This window comes from Saimiri boliviensis, chromosome 11, assembly GCF_048565385.1.
Source record: "Saimiri boliviensis isolate mSaiBol1 chromosome 11, mSaiBol1.pri, whole genome shotgun sequence".
Classification (NCBI taxonomy): domain Eukaryota; kingdom Metazoa; phylum Chordata; class Mammalia; order Primates; family Cebidae; genus Saimiri; species Saimiri boliviensis.
Genome location: NC_133459.1, coordinates 58,369,237 through 58,391,439, shown reverse-complemented (window position 1 = coordinate 58,391,439; position 22,203 = coordinate 58,369,237). Strand labels below are relative to the sequence as shown.

General features: G+C 38.2%; 1 protein-coding gene across 1 annotated transcript in view; it reads left to right on the top strand.

The window, feature by feature from the left end:
* Positions 1–22,203, top strand: part of C11H1orf87 (chromosome 11 C1orf87 homolog) — an 81,059-nt gene that overhangs the window by 24,020 nt on the left and 34,836 nt on the right. The window contains exons 4-8 of the mRNA XM_003921492.4: positions 6,549–6,689; positions 7,583–7,846; positions 9,626–9,741; positions 14,057–14,222; positions 21,894–21,991. Coding sequence (XP_003921541.3) covers positions 6,549–6,689; positions 7,583–7,846; positions 9,626–9,741; positions 14,057–14,222; positions 21,894–21,991 — 785 coding nt within the window. The remainder of the gene's footprint in view (positions 1–6,548; positions 6,690–7,582; positions 7,847–9,625; positions 9,742–14,056; positions 14,223–21,893; positions 21,992–22,203) is intronic.

Genomic DNA, 22,203 nt, shown 5'->3' with positions numbered 1-22,203 from the left:
CAAAAATTATAAACAATCTAAATTCCCATAGATAATGGACTATTTGAATAAACTAAGGTACATCCATATATAGAGTACTATGAAACTGTAAAAAGAAATGTAGAATATATATATATATACATACATGTATGTATATATAATTATATATCTCTATGTGGAGTAATGTAATGGGATACATTATTAATTGAATAAAAGTGAGATAGAAAAAATATATATAGATTATTCTACCAGGTATCTATCTCTCTATATATCTATGATCTACATATACCTTATGTTTTTTAAAATGAAGGAATTAATTAAGAACATTAGTAAGAAGTGGTTATGTCTTGGGCATAGATGCAACATGATGAAAGGGTAAAAACCTTGTAGGTTCGGCTTTGCAACCACATAAATATTTTACACTATACAATTATAAAGTAGAATTATATGTTAAGAAAATCAACTTGTAAAAATCAAAAACAAAATAAAATGAATCTGGTTTTGTTACCTTTTGGTATGTAACAAATTGCCCTAAAACTTATTCACTGTAATCAATACATGTGTATTACCTTCTACTGTTTCTCAGGGGAAGAATATAGGAGTGGCTTAGATGAGAGATTTTGGTTCAAAGTCTTGTAAAATTTTACCCCAGATTTCATCCATGGATGCAGTCATTTGAAAGCTTGAGCCAAACTAGAGGATCTGCTTCCAAGCTCATTCAAGTGTCTATTGACAGAGGCCTCCTGGCTGTGTCCACAGTTCTCAGTTTTTCTCAGGTCAGCTTCTTTCTAGGGGTGTGTGTGATATGGTAGCTGGCTTCCCAAAAAATGAGTGATCTGAGAAACATTGATTGTACACAATCAAATTGGAAGCTGCAATAACTTTTATAATCTAATCTCAGAAGTGACATACCATCACTTCCACAGTATTCTATTGGTTGCATAGACCAATTTTAATTAAATGTTGGGGGGTGAATGAGACTACAGAAGGACATAAAACCAGGAAGCAGGGACCATTGGGACCACCTTGAAAATTGGCGACCACATGAACCTAACTGTATATTAATTGGCAGTAAAATAAAACAGAATGGAACTACTGTAAATGATTTTAAAACACAATGACTTCATAGAATACCCCTAGTAGAATAATTACTATATGGAAACTATTTCATGAAAAAATATATTTAAATGTTTTAAATGACTGTTACGTTGATACTGTTATTCTATGTATGTATATTTTGTGTGATAAAGCAAGTGAGTCATTATCTTTTTTTTGGGGGGAGGACTTGTGATTTGGAGTATAGAAGAAATAAAATATAGATATAGTATTAATAAAATTAAATAAAACCCCTATGGTCCTACATTTGAATTGAAAAATTAGTATGAACTCTTTTCCAAAATGTATTTCCCAGTTCTGTCCATTGGAAAAATTTAGAAACAATGACTAGTCCTAAAGCAATGAGTAGCTTTGCATCTGCATTATGCTTGGTAAAATTCCAAGAGCTAATTGCAACTTTGAGCCTGGAATATCTGCTTGTTCCAAAAGCAATGAAGATATCAAAGACTTCCTAAGACCTGCCTAAGAAGATTCAGGATCTAACATAAAGAGGCTCCCACAGTTGAAAGTGGCATAATTTGGGCATCAATAAAAATAATAATTGCAGTAGATTGAAACACATTAAATATGCTTAAATGTATACATTCATAATAATTTTTAAAAACAAAAATAAAACAGAAACTCATTGGTCACTTCTGAAGAATGTTAAGGAACAAACTCTTTATTTGAAAAAAAACAGTAAATAAAAAAACCAAGCATTTATTCAGTTTGCCATTTTCTATGCAAACTGTACTGAAGTTGATAGTTGAAGGGACGTTTCCCCTTGAAGAACTGTTTCTGTTAATAAATGAAGAGGTAATGGTGGGATAAGATTATCACCATTTTTCAAAGCCCTAATTAAAAAAAAAGGGGGGGATTAAGCAATGCATATAAGTGCTTGTAAATATGACCCAAAAAAGACAATCAGACAACATTTGCTTCCATGGGGAAATACACCACCTATAAAAATGTCTTGCCAAATAAAAGTGAACTTGAATATGAATAAGACTTTAGATATAACTACTATTTTACAGGAAATAAATGGAACATTTTTTAAAAGACAGCGTAGGGATGCCAGAAACAAAATCCAGACTGTGTAAAACTGTACAGTGCAGAAAACACAGGTTCTTCAACAATTGCAAGAAAAAATAGTAATTAAAGGGGCAGCATGTGAAGACTAGACATTTTAAAAGATGTAAGGCTGGATGGAGTGGTTCATGCCTGTAGTTCCAACACTTTAGGAGGTCAAGGTAGGAGGATTGCTTCAGGTCAGGAGTTTAAGGCCACTCTTGCAACATAGCAAGACTCCATCTCTACAAAAAACTAAAAATGTAAGCCAGGTGTGCTGGTGTACACCTCTAGTCCTAGCTACTTGAAAGGCTGAGACAGGAGGATTGCTTGAATCTAGGAATTCAGGCCAGGCTGTAGTGAAAAAGAAAGAAAGAAAGAAACAAACAAACAAACAAAGAAAAAGAATGAAAGAAAGAAAGAAAGAAAGAAAGAAAGAAAGAAAGAAAAGAAAGAAAGAAAGAGAAAGAAAGAAAAAGAAAAAAGAAAGAAAAAGAAAAAGAAAGACAGAAGGGAGGGAGGGAGGGAGGGAAGGAAGGAAGAAGAGATATTAACCTATTGCAATATATTGTTCTTATTTTGAATATACAAGCTATAAAAATAAGATTTACCAGACAACTAGGGGATTTTAAACACTGATTAGACATTTGGTGATATTAAAGAATTACTGTTAATAATAATAAATGTTTCAAGTGTTACAATGTTATTGTGTATTTAAAAAGAGTTCTTATTCTTGGGGCGGTGGTTCTCAAACTTCAGTGTATATCAGAATTATTGGAGGACTTATTCAAACACAGATTTCTGTGCCCCATCCCACAAATTTTTATTTAGTGAGTGTGAGTCAGGTCTCAAGAATTCTCATTTCTCATCAACACCCAGGTGAAGCTGAAGCTTCAGACCCAAAGACTACACTTTAAGAACCACTGCTTTATAGACACATGCTGAAGTAATGTGGACATATAACACATTGTCTGGCTTCACTTAATCTGTTGTAGGGGGTAATTCTGGTTTAAATAAAATAAGATATCAATTGATAATTGAAGCTTGGTGATGAGCACAGGGGGTTTCATCATGCTATTATCTCTGCGTGTACCTGCACTTGAAGTTTCCAAAAGTAAAAGTTAAAATGTAAATAAAATATACATTTTTACAAATATGAGTAAAATAGTCAAATGATTAATATTGATAGGTATTGTATTAATTTATTTAAAGCACATTTCAAAATCACATGTTACATATAATATTAATTTGAAAACACTTTTTTTCTAAGTCTGCATTTCTTAAAAAAAAATGTATCAGACTTTTTACTTGATGTTTCTTATGGCTGTCTTCATTATCACTAGTGCCGATTTTTGAGCCATTTAACAGCTTTCTAGAACACCCCAGTACCTTGGTCTGAGTTATTTAAGAAAAAACTTTTCACATCTGCAATTAATGCTCTGTCTAGAAATTTTCTCCCAAACCACAGCTATCCATTGCATAATATTAAGATGATTTGTTGTGTACACTTCTCTTGAAAGAGAGTGTGCATGATTCCACACACACTCAAAAATAGTTTTATTTATAAGCAATCTTTAAAAGACTTGTTTACATTTCCAACTCTTACAAGTTCCAACACCCCCAGAAGAGTTCGTAAATCTGTGTTAGATTTCTGCACTTCATTTGTACCAGTTCTTTTAGGCAAACATCACACAACTAGGATTGATTGAAGTCACTTCAGGCTATGGTATTGGTCCTCAAGTCGATTTTGTGATTCAAAGTAAACCAAATGAGAGAAACCATGGTATTAGAGACTTTGTAGGTGCTCTGACAAATCCCAAGTTCAGAAACAGGGAATCTTGATAAAATTTCCTATTTTATCTTTTTTGACATGTTGGGAACACTCTTTGCTTTGGAAAAACAACAGCCCCAGGTGACTTAAATCAAGGGAGAAATCCGAAGCCCAGCCTGAAGCAGGCCTGCACTCCTGCACCAAGAGCTCCTCCCTGTTCTCCCATGCTGTTACTCTAGTCTTTCAGCAGATTCAGGGCTGCTCTGGATGCAGGGGTGTCAGCCAGGCACAAGACAGAGTCCTGAACCACATGGAGATCATATGGGAGGGAGATACACAAAATACAGCAAATAAATACATCATAAGGTTTTAGAATGTATAAAATATTTAAAATACGTAACACCCATTCTTCACAGCATTCCTGGAAGTACGCTATATTTTCCTCTTTCCATAGGTGAAGCCAAAAATTCAATCTATGATGTCTAGACCCAAAGAACTATAATGGAAGGAGTCACACCTGCCTTGTTCATTTGTATCTGTAGTATCGAGGATGAAGGCACTTAATACATTTTCATGTTTAAATGAAAGCAAAGGCAACTGAAAGATACCTTGACCCATGGAATGCTGAAGTATTGATAACATTTCTTTAAAACACCATCATACAGAAACACATACATTCTCAGAGGCAAAAAAAAAAAAAAAAAAAAAAAATTGGATGTGGCTGAAAATGGAAATATTTTATATTACAAATAATTTGCAAAGAAACATATTGTCCTGTGAACAACATGTCTGAAATACCTAGCCAAATATTTCACAGAGGGAAGTTGCTCTGTGGACTGAATATTGAATCTCTCTCTTCTGAGGGTAATTGTGAAAAGCAGGATTCAAATGTCTGCACAATTTACTAGGGAGTAAATTTTGGACAAATCTGCTCTAGATGTTGCTCTACTAATAATATTTTTATGGTTCCCATTGCCCTCAGAATAAAGCACAGATGCTAACAAGGCTAAAGGTAAGTCATTGCCTTTCTCCTGCCTCTCTCTCTCCAGACTTACCTTTGGGCTTTTCCAAAAGTTAAACGATGGTCTGCAAGCATGTTCTCTCTCTTACACCCCGGTATGCACTTTAGAGGTTTTCTATATCCAGTTCACTCTTCATGTAATCTTCTTGTCCTCTCCTGCTCCCTCCCCACTTGTTAGCCTATCCAAATCTACATCTGAGTTATATTGCAAGCCTAGATTTAGATGCCATTGCCTTCAGACCTGGACCACCAAGTCCAGATCAGGTGGACCCATGGACTTTTCTGAGAGTGGCCTGTAGAATCCCTTTTCTATTATCATCATTACTTGCTATGCCTCCCACCATCTGCAAGCTCTGTGAGAGCAGGGGCTGAGTCTGTGTTTTTTTTTCACTCTAGGGCTTATGACAGTGCCTGGCCCACACTAGACAAACCATAAATGTTTTTTTAAATGAAGAAATAAAGTTATTTAACTTCCGCAAGACTTGGCTTTCCAAATGTAAAAGTGTGCGAGTACTACCTACCTTGTATCTCAATTTGTACTGAGTTTTTGTTTTAATCGGATATGGTGAGATAACAGACTTGGAGACAATTGCCTTTGAAACAAGAGTTCATTGCTTTTATTTCACAAGAGAATGGGGGATGCCACATCACGTAGGGCCACTTGAGGACCTTAAGGAGGCAGAAGGAGGAGCAAGGAGAGAAAAGCATAAGCCACAGCCTTTCTCTGGGGTTTACATGGGAAAGGCAAAGCAGGGCACAGCAAACAGCTTAGGACTGGCAAGCTGGAATAATTCCACCAGACTCGGGCAGAGTGACTACCCCTAGTTGTCTGAAACTTAGTCCTGAATTTATTTAGGGCAAGAGAATAAAGGCTTGGTGTGTGGGACTTAAATAAAGGAGGTATTTGGGGGTTTCAGCTCAGGACTGGTTTGCATATGAAAGATGTGTTAGCATGCAAGTTGTATGTTTACTTCTCTAGGAATTAGTTAGTCCTGGCAGGGACAGTTCCTGCCAGCCAACAAGGCCCACTTTCTCAAGATGTCAAAACACCATAAGAGATGAATAACTTCAAAACACAATTAATATACCATGCTCCAAGGCAAGAGAGAACAGGATTTTATTATTGATCCTACTTCTATCATTTACTCTGTTGCAACTTTTAATAACATTACTCCTAAAGTATAATATTCTGAGCTTTTTAATCTCTTGTCAAAGTTAACAATTACCTTTGCTCCCCTTCCTGAACCTGCTAATTAAAACAGCCTCATGATACCCTTATCTCTAATAAGAACCCCACATTTGCCTATAAATACCTTATGTTTACCTATATATATTTTTTGCCTGTCACAGATACTTTTCTGCCCAAATTAGGCATACCTCAGTGTGAATATATTTGTCTAACATATGTTAAGCACATAGTGCTGAAATTGGTGTGAAGGCAAGCTTTCTTCAGTGATGATTCAATGACTTGATGATACATGGGCAGAAGTTCGTTTAGACCTAGGAATGTGCTTAAAGAAATTGGTTGGCTTACTCATTTTCTCCCTTTTTACCTCTTTCTCTTCCCTACATCCTCTTCCGCTCCTTGCTTCCCTTTGTCCTTGCTCCGTTAAGATTTCCAGTCGGGCAGATGTCTACTGCAGCTCTGTACCAACTGGAGACCAGTCCCTGTCCTATGTACATGGCATTCCCAGGAGAAACCTTAGAGACTGGTCCTTGGAACAGATGGTGAGAGGCAGCTCTGACCAACATGAGGTGTGTATTTTAAGAGTTGTTGAGTTGTTTCTATTGTGCCTGAAGGAGTATTATTTGTTGACAGTATTTTCTGATGTGGAGCAGATGATAAGACAGTCTGAGGGCTGGTCATAATGGCTCACACCTGTAATGTGTGGGAGCTGGTGGAAGTAGAGGTCGAAGAGGCTGGACAGCAGCTGGCAGGCAGCCGTCCACCAGATGAGGTAGGCCAGGATGCCACTTTGAGAATCCAAGGTGGGAGGAACAGTTAAGGCCAGGAGTTTGAGACCAGTCTGGACAACATAGTGAGACCCCACCTCCATAAAAAAAAATTAAAGACAGTCTGAGAACGGACAAATGGATACCAGATTTTGTTTATCCAGTCAGCTTTCCAGGAAGTGTCCTGGGGAGTTCACAGGCAAATCTTAAAAATTTCAACCCAACTCCTCATCTTCCTCCAACCTTCTTCCTTTTAGGAATTGCTGAGCTCAGGAAGGGCCATGATGCTCCCAGTTAACTTTGTCAGGTTATAGATATCGTCTTTGATTTGCATCACCCAAGCTAAGCTCTCAGCTGCAATGGGTCTCCAAAATGTGTTATTCTAAATTCTCGTACCATCAAAGCAGTTATTTTGAAAAAGGCAAATGTATGTTAAAGCGTCTTCTACCAGACCATATACTCAAGGATTTGCTTTCTTCTCCCGAAGGAAGAGAGCTGATGCATTATAGTGAATACACCAGATTGAATGCTCACCTTCAGTGCCACTAACTTGTACTGCTCCAGGCCAGGCCTGAGAGTGGGTGCTCAGATACCAGCCCCAGTGTGCCTCTGTTTCCTTGCTTTGGTCTTTAACTGGCTGATTGAAGAGTCCTACTTTGTGTTTTTTGTCCTCTTTGTGTTTCATTGTGTGTTAGGATATTGGCCAGAGGCCGAGTGGGACAACAAATGAAGACACTTTTCTTCTTGCCCTGGTCAGAAGAGAACTCAAGTCACGTCTTTTGAGATCCAACTTATTAGAAAAGCTTCAGACAGAGCTGAAGATACTGGACCCAATCTCTTCAGGATTCCTTCTCCAATCTCAGCTGAGCCACCTCTTTTTGAGGCATGAACTCCCTCTACAGTTACCAACAGTCAAAATCCTTTGTCAGAGATTTTCTAAGAGGGGCTCTCCTGAAATGGTATGGCCATCTTGCAATTGGAAGTGTGGGTTCCTTTTGTTTCTTTAATTCATACCCACTAGGGTAACAGATTAAGAAGTTAGCTACATCCTTGCAAATGACCTTTACCACTGACTATTAAGATTAAAAGCTTATTTATATTCATGTGTAGAAATTTCTAGTTAGAATAGAAAATAGATTTAGGTCTCTTCGCTCTGTTTAATTTATCTTTAAAGGGTCTCCCTGCCCCAACTTACATTGTCAGCTTTTAACAATATTAGGGTAGTTACGGATTCAAGATAATGGATCCACTCAAGTCCATTCATGAGCTAGCTCAGTCTGCAGGACCCAACGTAAGAATGGAGACCTGAACTAAGATCTCCTTCTTATCATCACAGTTTCCTGGAAAGTTACAAGTGGGAGGTATCTCTGAAATTTACTGATTAGGGAACTGAGGACCAAAGGTTTTCCTGGAACTTGCTCAGGATACCCCGATAATTAATGGCAGCCCCAAGTTCCCCAATGACAGGTCCAGGGTTCCTTGGGCACTGTATTTTCCAAGCTCACACCTATGTCTGAATTTAAAGTGTAGTCCAAGTGTCACCAAATTCTGGGAGCCAGAGGAAAATACCCTAAAATAGGAAGAAGTAATAGCAATAAGAAAATTATTAGTGAGCATGTGTAAATAGCAAGGCGATAGACAGCACAGACCTTAAAAAAGAAGTCCTGGACTTTAATCTCAATCCCACCATCATTAACTGTGACATGGAGCATAATCTACTTAAGTTCTACCATACCTCAATGATCTCATCCAGAAAACCAGGCCAAAACCAACTTTGCAAGTTTAGTCTCAGGATTTAGTAATGCAATAAATGCAACAGAATATAATTAGTTATATATTTATGATAAGTATTTAGCAATACAATATGAATGTATTAGTACAACCTATTTGAATATTCAGTTCAACCAAATCTTCTGGCCTGAGAGCTAGTTTCTGTCAGGGACCCTATCAAGCTTTCCTCTCCCACTTCTCACCCCTCTGCTACCCTGGAGCTGTCTGTCCACCAGAGTCCCTGGGATGACATCCAGCCTAGCAGTGGAAATGGATGACATTCCTTCAGTCTTTTCCTATGCAGAAAAAAGGTCTTCAGATTTTTCACCTAGCCTAATACATTTTTGTCTTCAGATTATCTGAATATATCTGCTCAATATATCTAAATATATCTGCTGAATACATCATATATAATAAATGTACAAGATATGTGAGAAAGAGCAAGGGAGAGAGTGGAGAGAGAGGTGGGGATAGAAAGAGAGGCTAAGGTTAGGTTATGCTGTAGAAATGTTTGTGGCTTACAGAAACAAAAGGTTATTTTTTTCATTTATATATCCATAGAGCCAGCCATGGTTCTTCTCAACACTGTCATCCGTTTAGCTCCAGGACCCAGGATGATGAAACAGCTACTTTAGAATATTTTTGGACAGGACGGCCGAAGGGGAAAAAGAGCCCCGGAGGTCTCACGTCAGCTCACGGGGTCTCAGTTCTGCTTATACTACACTGGCCAGAACTAGTCACGTGGCCTTACCCAACCACAAGACAACCAGGAAGTACAATTTTACCATTTGTTCAGGAGGGTGAATAATAATACTTGCTAAAAAGCATCAATAATTATGATATCACATTTTTAAGTGTTTTTTTAAATGTTTAAAGGTAAAAATACCCCAAATACATTTTATCTCAGCAGGCCTCTTTCCTTACATATAAATTAAATGAGGATGTTCTGTTTCATATTTAATTTTTAGGTGAACTATGAGAAGCTACTCTGGTTTTTAAACAGTGCAGCTTCAGACTATCCGCAGCAAAATAAAGCAGTTGCAGACCGGAGGAAAACTGAGAGTCATGGCAATCACAGCCAAAGGTGCTCTTTTCCCTTTTTGTGGGCATATTGTTTCTAGGTGTCTTAGTCTCTGTGGGTTGCTTTTAAAAAGTTTCATAAATTGGGTAGCTTATAAAGAACATGCATGTATGATTCACAGTTCTGAAGCAAAGGCTGAAAGTCTAAGATCAGGGCACCAGCATGACTGAGTTCTGGGGAGGACTCTCCCGGGATGCACACTGCTGACTTCTCTCTGTATCCCCCCATATGGCAGAAAGAGAGTGTGCTGGCTTTCTGGCTTCTCCTTACAAAGATATTGCTCTGGTTTGAATGTGTTTCCCAAAGTTCAGGTCCTGGAAACATAATCCCTAATGAACAACAGCACTGGGAGATGGGATCTAACAAGAGGTGATTAGGTCATAGGGCTCTGCCTTCTTGAATGCATTAATGTCATTATATCAGGAGTGAGTTAGTTACAAGAGAGTGGATTTGTTGTAAAAGCGGGTTTGTCTCTCACCCTTGCCTCTCCTTGCCCTTCTGCCTGCCACCGTAGAATGACACAGCAAGAAGTTCCTTGCAAGATGCATACCACCAACCTTGTACTTCTTACCCCCTTGAACCCAAGAAATAAAATATCTGTTCTTTATAAATCACCCAATCTCAGATATTCTGTTATAGCAGCCCAAAAATAGACTAAGACAGGCACTAATCCCACTCATGAGGACTCATGACCAAATCCCACAGGCCCAGCCTTCTGATACTATCACATTGGTATTAGGATTTCAACACAAGAGCTTTGAAGGGACACAGTCAGTCCATGGCACTAGACTCCTTGAGCTGGCAGGGATCTTGAAGGCGTTCACTCGAACACCTCACCCAATGCAGAATCACTTTGCTCTTCCTCAGCACTTGGGTTATGCTCAGAGTTTTTTTTTTTTCTCTCTCTCTCTCTTTTTGTGCACAGGCCAACACAAAAAGTTATTTGCAGCAATTGCATATGTTTTTTAACATCAAGCATGTGTCTTTTTATGAGGTTGCTGTGTGAAAATGGAAAACCTCATTATGAAATAAGAAATGATTGTGTACGAGTGCAGAGCTCATCTATAAAGTGTGATTCCAAAAAGATGTTCAGTCAGTCAGCTCCGGGTTGCAGACACTAGTGAAAAAAAGTTTAAGGTTCAGGCATCAATAGTCACTTCATATAATTGCACAGGAAAGAAATTACTCAAAATAAAAATAGGATGTGAAGAATATAATCAGAGATGAAATGCAATAAAGTATGAAATTCTCTTGTTTTCCAAAAAAAGGTGACAAATTACAGTGGTTAGGAGTATAGACCCCATTGCAGAAGCCTGGCCTCAACTACTGTCTTTGCCATTCTGGGGCTATGTGACCTTGGCATTTCTGTGCTTCCATTCTCCAGCTGTAAAATGGGAATATCATTGGTTTATAAGAGTAACTGAGTTAATAAATGCAAAGTTCTAAAAAGACAGTGCCTGGTACATAGTAAGTACTATATAAGTGTTTTTGTTATTTTTAACTGTTCTTCTAGAAGTCACTCTTTTCAACTACAAACAATGTGACATGGTGGTTAAGAGCCATGACGTTGGAGTTAAGTGTTTTACTCTAGGAAAAAGGTGGGGTGTTTGTTTTTTTTTTTTCTTTGAAATGTCTTTGGACCAACTGTTGGACCTGATTCTTTCCTACAGTGTGCCCTCTTTGACTGTGATAACTTCAACACTTATTGAATGTGATCTGTTTGTCAGGCTTACTTTGCTGGGCACAGTGAATTCCAGGATTGACAAGGCCTAGTCTCTTCCTTTAGGGCTCATGCTATAAAGAAAACAATACTGCCCTGTGGGCACTCCAGTCAAATATCACTCTGGGAGCAACTATCTTACTGAGAGCCATAAAGTCCTAGACATTTTTGACAATCAGAAACTACCCTTCACATAATACATACTGTAAAATTTTGGCCCTGAGAGGTCATAGACCATGCAGTAGAATACATGGCCACTCCCTGGCAGATAAGGTCTTATGAGTCCTAGACAGGAAGCTTTGGCTGATACCTAGACAAGGTTAGATCTCTGTTATATGGTCCCATAGTCCTTCCCCTTTTTAGCTGTTATGGTATTTTCAGTTATTTATTTGACATTTGAGGTTAGGAATCATGGCTGTCCTGGCCAACTCTGTGTCTAGCATAGTTCTAACATAGTTCCTGGCATACAGGAGATGCCCAATAATATTTGTTGAATGTAACTGGCACCTCCAATTATCTAAAGAGCTCACAGAAACTTACTTTCAGGGTTACCTGAATATCTATTCTATAGAAGAGGCACATAAAGAAACGATTTTGAGCTCATCAGAGAACGTGCTGCTTTATAAAAACCATACAGTGTATTTGTAAAAATGCCCAACTGATGGCCTGTAACAAAGCCAGGCCCTTCATTAATTAATGTCTGGATCAGGAAAATCCCCTTCCCATGTTCTGTCAGGTAGAGCCTCTAATAGGGTAGCTCTGTGATGTTTTAAAAGGTTCCAGCATTGCCAGTGGCAGCAGGGGTAGCAACAGCTCTCATTTCCTAAATTGGACCAGATGAAATAAATTCCTGCCAACAGGCCTTCTAAGAAACCCTACCAGCTGCAGTAAATGGGTTCCATACAACACCTGCCTATTCAGTACTCAGTGTACTGCGCTAGGGACCAAAACTTCATGAATTCCTATGCCCAGAAACTGTCCTTGCAAGGAAAGAGGAAGGAAGACTTATGATTCAGATCTGGAACAGAGACATCAGATTGGCAGTGTTTGGGTCATATGTCCTTGCAGCAAAGATAGCCTGGTAAAGCAAATAGTTGGCATTCTCCTCTGCCATAGTGAGAGGTGGACCATCTCATGATCTGGGGAACTTTTTGGACAGGTGAGTGTACATGCAAAAGTTGGTGATCAAAATAAAGACATATGTCCACTATTTCTTCTCTGTACCAAACTTTTGGAAAATATGTATTATTAAGTAGTTCAGAATAGTATAATTTGGAGGCAAAGCTTGTATGAGAGTCACAGAGCCAAAAAGAAAAAAAAAAGAAAGAAAATAATATGACCTTTAGACAAAGTTATGTACATCTGAAATGAATCAATTCCAGATACTGTACATGATCCCTAGGAAACAGTAAGGAACAAAACAGACTTGACCTCTTAGAGCAGACTACTAGGGAAGTCAGACTTGAAAAAAATAAGGAAATAGTGATGTGACTGCAAGTTGAAGGAGATCTCTTAGGGAAAAGAACAAGGCACCATGAATAATGTATCAATCAGGGGTGTGCAGGAGACAGACATGAGGGCCAATGATGCATACCTCTTCTGACCTCCTCATTCAACGACACAGAGTGGTAGCCTGAAATCAGCCATGGTGGGAGTATTTACACCAGGGAAATCTGTAATGCAACAAATTAGGGCTTTATCTTGTGGAGCTGATTGTTAAAGATTTACCAGTATACCACTGAAAGAAACCCAATTTAGATGGGTAGAAGTTGGGCAATGTCATGGACTGTCCCTCTAGGGAACTTGGTGTTTAACTTGAGACAATGGAAAACAAGAAAAGCTTCACAGAGGAAGCAATAGTCCACCTGGATCTGGAGGAACAAATATCTTTGTCTGTTAGTGAGTAAATGTATCAAATCAGTTTCATAAAATTAATGACTATAACATCTCACTCTGTTGTTTTTCAACTATTATTTAAAATAACAATAGTCAGACAGATCATCTTAATAATTATGTACATTTGCATGCCAGACTGTAAGTAAATAATTACTCCCAAACATTTCTGGGCTTTTATATATAAGGAGCAGAGTCAAGGTTAATGCAGGATATTCAGGTGGTTCAGGATTTCCTCCAAGGCAACTAGATTCCCTTGGTATGTGGATCTGGTGGAATCTTCTTTGCTTTGCTTGTGGCAATGAGCAGTTTAGAAATTTCATTTGCCATCAGTAATTATCTGAGTTGAAGAAAAGTAAAATCAAGCAGCTAAAGTAAATTACTACGATTACTTATTTTCTCTCTCAACCTAGAAAAAGAAAGTTATAAAGATAGATTAAGAATTTGGGCCATTGTCATAGACAGATTGGTTGGTGCCTCTTGAGAAAGAGATAGTAGAGCTCACTCAGACAGAGCAGGTTTGAGTTAAGCTATGAAATGTCTGCATGCACCCTCATGACCAGGTTCCCAAGACTGAGAAGGCCTTCGTGGATGGGCTGTCTGGTTTCACAGTGTGTAGCAAAGTTGAGAGATGTAGTAGGAAAGCATGCAGCTGCTCTGAGTAGATCATCCTTTCACAGCCTTCTCCCTTTCCCCTCCAATCAGCACTCCACCCCAACACTCCAGCACACAGCCAGAAGTAAACAGGAGTCTGCTGGAGATTTTCAAGATGGCACTAAGGACAACCAATAGGAAACTCAACATAGACAATCTCAATCTTAGTTTTCGAAAAGAAGATCGCTCATTCTCTGGCTGCCTCCCTCCACCTAAGGTAACCAAAATTCAATTTCAGATTTGTTCTTCTATAAAGGATACTTCAGGGCATTGGGTCTATAGTAATAAGGCACAGGGCTGATCTGTATTCAGCTTGTGGATTACATCACACAATTGTTTGTTTTCTTTGCCTGAGAAAAACAAGGCAGAAAAGAAAAACAAGGCTGACAAATTGTGAAATGTACAGAAATTGTGAAATGGATCCAGAAATTACTTATATTGGGTTTTGTTTTATGTTAATAATAGAGAATATGACAACATCCAAATAACATTTCATAATGGAAAGCAACTGTTTTTTTAAGGCCAAGTGTTTATTTCTCACACTCTTTCCTGGCTTCCAGTGAGAACAGCATGTGGTGTGTCCCATTCCTTAGGAAAACAAAATTTTAGGGACCAATGTAATTTACTGCTGATACAGGTTATCATGCTGTTTTGGAGCATTAATTAGCAGTGCAGATGTGCTTCATGGAAGAGAATTCAGAACCATGTTAATTCATGGAACTTCTGCAGTCAAATAAACTCCATCATAAGGCTACTTTGGATACAGATAAAATAATAATTACCACCACTACCGTAACTCTATCAGCAACACCTCATCACCACTACACTTTTACTAAGTGCCAAGTGTTGTGCTAAACGCTTTGCTTACATTATCTCATGTAACACTTACAAGGTTAATTCTGTACAAAATGCTACAAAATCTAGGTAACCCTTATAATACCCACTTAATAAATTTTTTAAACTAGTCTCAAAGAGGCCAATTGAATCACCCAAGAGTCACAGCTAACAAGTGGCAGGGCCAGGATGCAAAGTTAAGAAGAGTTATGAAAACTGAGAGCCAGAATTGGCACTTCATTGGATAAAGGATATCTGAATAAGTCCATTATGTCCAATACACAAGAGTTAGAATTCCAGAAGTTTAGAAAGACTTGGAAATTGTAGCTAAAAACTTCCTGTTAGAAAGATTAGAAAATGTCTTTCATCTAGGTATACAGAAGTTATAATTGAGGGAGTCAGAGAATTTAAAAGAATGGTGATGTTTACTGGAGCAAGAACATGATATGCTGAAAATGGGTTATTATTCTAGGACAAAAGCATTTTTCTCTTAACTTCCATATTTAAAATCAACTATGCAAAGGCAAAACTGTGTGTGTGTGTGTGTGTGTGTGTGTGTGTGTGTGTGTGTGCATTTGAATATTATACATGCAAGCATATTTCATGAGAAGAGAGATAGAGCACTGCAGGAGAGTCCACACATCACATATGGCCTTTACTTGCTTGTGAGAAGATCTACAGAAATAGACTCCTAGTCTAAAAATTCTTAGCAGCAATTTTTTCTTAGATTAGAAACCACATAACCCAATGGCGAAGCTTGAATATTCTCAGATGATACTCATAGAATGAAACATAAACAACTTTAAAATCAGAATATATTTACTAAACCTCTATGAGTCTCAGATTTTCCACTGGCAAATCTGGGTCCCAAATATCTACCTCCTGTGTCTATGTGGGAATTAAATAAAATAAATATGTGAAGGCATTTAGCATATTATCTGATTTACGAGGCCCTCACTAAATATGCTTCCTTTCCTTCTTACATTAAAAAAAAAAAATCAATGTTTGATGAGAGTCTTACTTCCAAATAATCTAAGAAAGGAGAATATTCCCACAGTCAAGTGATGATGGCCCCATTGAGGTCTGGTTTTCAGGGCAGACCTTGAATCTTTAATGTTCTCCTAATAACCAGCCCCAAAAGCTTAACTTCATGGTTCAAATCCAAGGAAATGGGGTACATTTTCTTTAAGCTGGTCTGCCTTTCGTGAGCCATCTGACATCTCTTAAGACATCTGGAACTCACTCAGAGTATAATACAGTTCTGGGAGGCATGTTAAATAGAATTCTGTTTCCCCAGAGCATGAGGCAAATTGAGGCCCAAGGAACATTGGAAGCAAGAAGCAGCCACTATCACACCTCAATTCCCTTACTCCTGAACAGGGGACTTCAGAGTGGACCAGGAAAGGTTATGTCTGAGTTAAAAGCATTTTTTGGGGGTGGTGGGGGAGAGGGTTGGTTTGACCAGTAGCTCTGAATTTTCTTTGGGTACAGGAGAGAGAACCATAGAATATGAAAGCTATCCACTCTCTCTCCAGGAAGATAAAAAAAAAAAATTTAAAGCACATCCACGCAGCCACAATTTCAGAGGGTTCACAGATCATCTGTAACTCCCAAGATAAATAAATGCAGTCTTAAAGGACTTCTGTGGATCTTGTCTCTAAAATCAGTGGAATTTGACCATTCATAAAGATCAGTATAGAAGCATATCAAGTATCTGTCATCTTCATTCTGTGCACTCACTCATCCTGTTCCTCTAGCACACCTTCAATGCAATGATGGTTTCTGTCAGGACTGCTGAAGCAATGTGGATACACGTTCATTTATTTTTTAACTTCCCTGACCATTACCCAAGTCTGGTGTAGCTTCAATAGGGTTGTAGAACCTAAGACATTCTATGCATGCAGGCTCAGTTTAACCCTTTTATACACAATCCATATTCTTCACCGTTTGAACTCATTCTCTTTCTGCTTCACAGTACAAACCCCTTCCAAACTGCTCCCAAACATGCCTCCCAGAAGAATCTAACTATGCTCTAGCTAGCTCCTTCTGTTTTAATTACTCTTTCATCTTCATTTTCATGTAGCTTCTTCATTATTATTGGGAAGGAGTCCCCTTACGGACAAAGCGTGGGTTGGTGAATATGAAGTTCATTATTGTGGCAAGACTCTAGCTAAGACATGTATTTAAGCTGACCAGGACCTAAAGACCTCCTTCTGTAGTTTGTCAGCTTGTTTTTTCATATTTAGTATTTTCTATAACTCTACACTCTGCCTTAAAAGTATAAAAAAAGATTTTTACTAACTTTGAGTCTTTCTCCTCTTTCAATGAAACAGCCACCTTTCTGATAAATATGGCATATTTAATCCATTCTTGCATTTGACATAATAATCACTCAGTGTGTTCTGAGCACTGTGACAGGCACTGGGGACAACAGACTTTTATGGTTTGGGTTCCTGAATTCTCCAGGGGCTCAGGAGAAAGGCAAAGTTTTAAACACGTCATCACAATTCTGTGTGACAGGCAGTAACTTTGAACACAGAGAAGGAACACCAACGTGTCCTCACCTGAAAGCTCTCCAAAGGAGATGATGTAAGCACTGAGTCTTAAAGGACAGGCAAGTTTGGCAAAGAATGGGGGGAGAGGGGGCCAGTCATGGTGGCTCACGCCTGTAATCCCAGCACTTTGGGACACCGAGGCAGGTGGATCAAGAGGTCAAGAGATTGAGACCATCCTGGCCAACATAAGGTGAAACACTGTCTGTACTAAAAATAAAAAAATTAGCTGGGCGTGGTGGTACACCACTGCAGTCCCAGCTACTCGGGAGGCTGAGGCAGGAGAATCACTTGAACGTAGGAGGCAGAGGTTGCAGTGAGCCAAGATCCTGCTACTGCACTCCCGCCTGGGTGACAGCGTGAGACTCCATCTCAAAAACAAAACAAAAAACAAAAACAAACAAAAAATGGTGGGACAGGGGAAGAGATGGGAAAAGTGGTTTGGCAAAGTGGTCAGTCAATGTGAAAACACTGACATGAGAGCATGGCTAAATCAGGGAACTATATGTCCTGCTCAAGTCAACTTTAGAACGGAAACTAGGAGCCAGTTTATTAAGGGTGTTTCTAAGAAGTGTGAATTTTATCCTAAAGATCCAAAGGAATCATCAAAGGATATTAAACAAATAAATAATATGATCAGATTCAATGGGAAAAAAGAGCATTCCAATGGAATTTGGAGAATTGATTAAGAAGCAGGCAAAACCAGGGACAGAGAGATCTTTTAGAAGGCTGTTTCAATAATCCAGGCAAGAAATTATGAGGGTTTAAGCCAAGGCAGGAACAGGAGGGATGGAGACACCAAGGAGGTAGAAAAGAAAGTCTCGATGACTAGTTGGATACAGGCCCTGACTTGAGAGAAATTGAGAATGGCTTCCAAGGTTCTGGCTTTGGCAACTTGATGGATAGCGGTGCCATTCTCTGAAACAGGAAACAGAAAAGGAGCAAATTGAAAGAGGTAGACAAAGGAGTGATGAGTTCAGTTTTCAACATGTTGATCTTGTAGAGAGGTGAAAACTGAATGGTGATTTAAAACTTTTAACTATGGAGTGGAATTCATAGTAGTTAAGATTAACCAATGATGTAATAGCAAGTGAGAATAGAAGAAGGCTGAGGAGAGCACTCATTGCCAAGGAGTAGGTAAACAAAGAGAAGCCAACAAAGAAAATTCAAAACAGTAGAAGGAGGCATGGGAGTGCTCAAAAACACAAAACAAAAAAACAGAGTTTCGAGAAGGATGGCACGATTGGCCATGTCCCATACTGCAATGAGATCATCTATAAATAAGATTGAAAAGTATTCACTAAATTTAAAATCATAGAGGTTGTTAGTAACTTGGTAAACAGAGTTTAAATAGAATGAAGGGATAAAATGCAAATGATGCTACCTGTGGGAAAAGAGGGAGCTGAGTCAGTGCATACCTCTCTTTCAAGGACCATTTTGGGTAAATGAATATTTATTTCACATGTTATCTTTAATAACAGATATTTTACTTCTGATTAAAAACATTTCCTTGTTAAACAGAAGAAACTACATAGAAACATTTTCTTGCCAAGGGTCATCATTATGAATATTGATGTTTTAAAGGATTTTAATAATAATCATGATTAACACGGAATTGCTGTGATTTTCTGGTAGACGTTTCTGTTGTGCCTCTATAACTGGCAGCAGTCAGTTCTTAGCAGCTATCAATCAGTCTGCTTCTAGGAACCCTGATGTACTATTTCTAACATGCTGTTCATTTTAGCCTAAAGCAAAACTCAATGTTGCCAGAAGTAAGTGATCTGTTTTTAGAATAATCTCTTAATATTGATGTTTAAAAATATGTCAATATGTTCTAATCATGAAGATAGTGCAGTACTTATTTATAGAGTAAAATGGCATAGTGTGACCAATCTGACTCTTGAACTTTATTTTTTGCTAGCCTTCACTCATGCACACTTCACTCTTCAGTGAATTTAACTTATGCCTTCATGCCCTCATTTACCCATATCTACATTTATTCAATAATTATTGAGCCTTTATTTTTCAATCCTGTGCTAGGCAATGGTGAAAGAAAATGAATGAAACTCAATCCCAGCCCTGAGTAAGCTACTGCCTTGTAGAAATGCTCAACAAATAAAAGATAATTGCTGCCCAGCCTGAAAAGGTATATGATAGCAGAATGGACAATGTCAAAATATATGCTCCTTCTCAAAAGCACCATGCTCTGTCTCACCCATTATTTACACATGGTTTTCCTCTGCCTGGAATGCCGCCAAGTTCTTATTCTTCTAGCAAACTCTATTCATTTTTTCATGTTTCAAATCCATCTTTTTTTCCCCCTCTGTTAAGCTTCCCTGAAATTTCTCCTCTACACGTAGGAATACGCAAGTTTTAAACCCAGATTGGTTGTCTTTCTTTTCATAAAGACAAATGAAGATGAGCTTTTTGTTGTAATTTTAAAACATAATTTTTATGGTTATTCAGGTATGGTGAGACCAACAGATCAGGAGATGAGATGATTGCTACTGAAAAGATAGTTTGTTTCTCATGGTTGCTGAGAGGAGAGGGCACATCGCACCACACAGAGCCAGAGGAAGTGCCAGTTTCTGTCAGAAGGCAGAGAGAGTGAGGGGAATGTGGGCATGAGACTTTTTTGTGGGTTTTTGGGAAGGAATGAACAGAGCAGGATAAGCAGGCTTAGGATTGGCTAGCTTGCATAACCAGCAGGCTCTGTACCGGCGCCAGTGGGGTTACAGCAGGGAAAGAGTGGCTCTGTGAGAGCATCCATAAAGGAGATGGCTGGGGTATGGGCTTTGGATAAGTTGCTTAGCTGATGCAAGGCACACTTTAGGAAAGGCAGACTCTCCAGGGTCAACAAAGCCCCACAAAGGTTGAAGCATCAATATAAATGACAGGCTTAATACAGGCACTAGACAGAACTTCCTCAAAATTATAACAGTGACTAAAAATAAAAGTCAAGTATCTCTTGTCTGAAATATTTCAGAGCAGAAGTGGTTTGGGTTTTGAATTTTTTGTTGGATTTTGGATAGTTACATATACATAATGAGATATCTTGGGGACAGAACTTCAAATCTAAATACAAAATTCATTTATGTTTCATATGTCACTTATACACATAGCCTGGAGGTAATTTTATATAATAATTGTAATAATTTTGTGCATGAAACGAGGTTTGTGTTAAGTACTAATGTGTGGAATTCTGCACTTGTGGTGTCCTGTCAGCATTCAAAAAGTTTCAGATTTTGGACTTTTGGATTAAGGATGTTTAACTGTAGTTATATTTGGACTAAATAGCTATTTAGTAACTGATATTTATTTATATATTTATTTACTTGCATAGTTATTATTAGGAATGTCCAATGTAATGTAAATAGTCCAAACACTAAACTCTACATTTCTTTTTCCCTTCCTTCTCCCCTTCCTTCCTTCCTTGATGCCCCCCACCTCTCTCTCTCTCCCTCCCTTGTTTCCTCTCTTCTTCCTTCTTTCATTCCTCTATTTCACTTCTTCTCTACTCTCCCCTCTTCTCCCTTCTTTCCTCTCTCTCCCTCTGTTTCCTCTCTCCTCCCTCTGTCTTTTCTTCATTTCATCAAATATTAATCAACTGCCTACTAAGAGCCTGGCACTATTCTAAATGCTAATTTTATCATCAATCCTCGCAGAGTCCTCGGAAGTAGAAAGTACTAGTCTCGTTTAGTAAATGAAGTTGTAGGACATAAAAAGGTTAAGTAACTTCCCAACGTCAGAGAGATCACAGGCAGCAGATGTGGTGTTCAAATAAGATTTGCTTGATTTTATCATTATCTCTTTAACCATTGTTCTAAATATACAACAAAAGTTACCACACCCTAAAAGTTTGAAATATTTGAGTCTAAATGTCACTCACCTACCAACCTGAGAACTGAACTAGTGTGCTCTAGTTCAGAACAAGATTTCAAACATACTATGAACTTCAGAAACTTCAATGACACCTCATTCATTCATTCAACAAATATTTATCTGAACATCTGCTTTCTAGACTAAGTTCTATAACTTACTAGCTATGTGACATTAAGAAAATACTTAATCTCTCCAAGTCTTTGTTTCCTCATATATAAAATGTAGACAGTAATATTAATCCCGCTACTACAACAAGCTTGTTTTCCAAATCAAAACGGATGATACAAAAACATTCAGCAATTTATCTACATAATGAAGTACGTATAATTCATAGGCATTGACTATCCATTCTGTGGCTGATAAACAGATAAGTTCAGAATTTCAAAACCCAGTGCCTTCTGAGTAATGAAGTATACCTCTGTGTCAACTCAATAAAAACTTGCTGGTAAGTATTTAGTTGGACATTCTTGGCCTAAATGATATCCTGAAGGATCTCTCAATGGTAGAAAGTGCTCCTGGATAGTAATTCTTTGTCAAAATTATGTAGCTGCCAATTATGAGAAAAACTTAAATACAAATTTTATTTTATTGAAATATCAATTTTGTTTTTTAACTTGCAGGTCAGGGCTATATGTGGGAAGCATGGATTATATCTGCCCCTGAGCCTGCTGGAAACATTGCTTAGCCATCAAGAGTTGGGCTACCAAAACGAAATAAAGTAAGTGAACTTCTGTTAAGAACTGAATTATTTGTATCTACCACCCCTTCCCAAATGATATAGTGAAGCTTCAACCCCAAATATGATGGCATTTTGAGACTGCCTTTGGGAGGTGATTAAGTTTAGATTAAGTCATAAAGGTGAAACCCCTATGATGAAATTATTGTCTTTGTAACTAGAGGAACAGATATGAGAGTGTCCTGTCTCTGCCA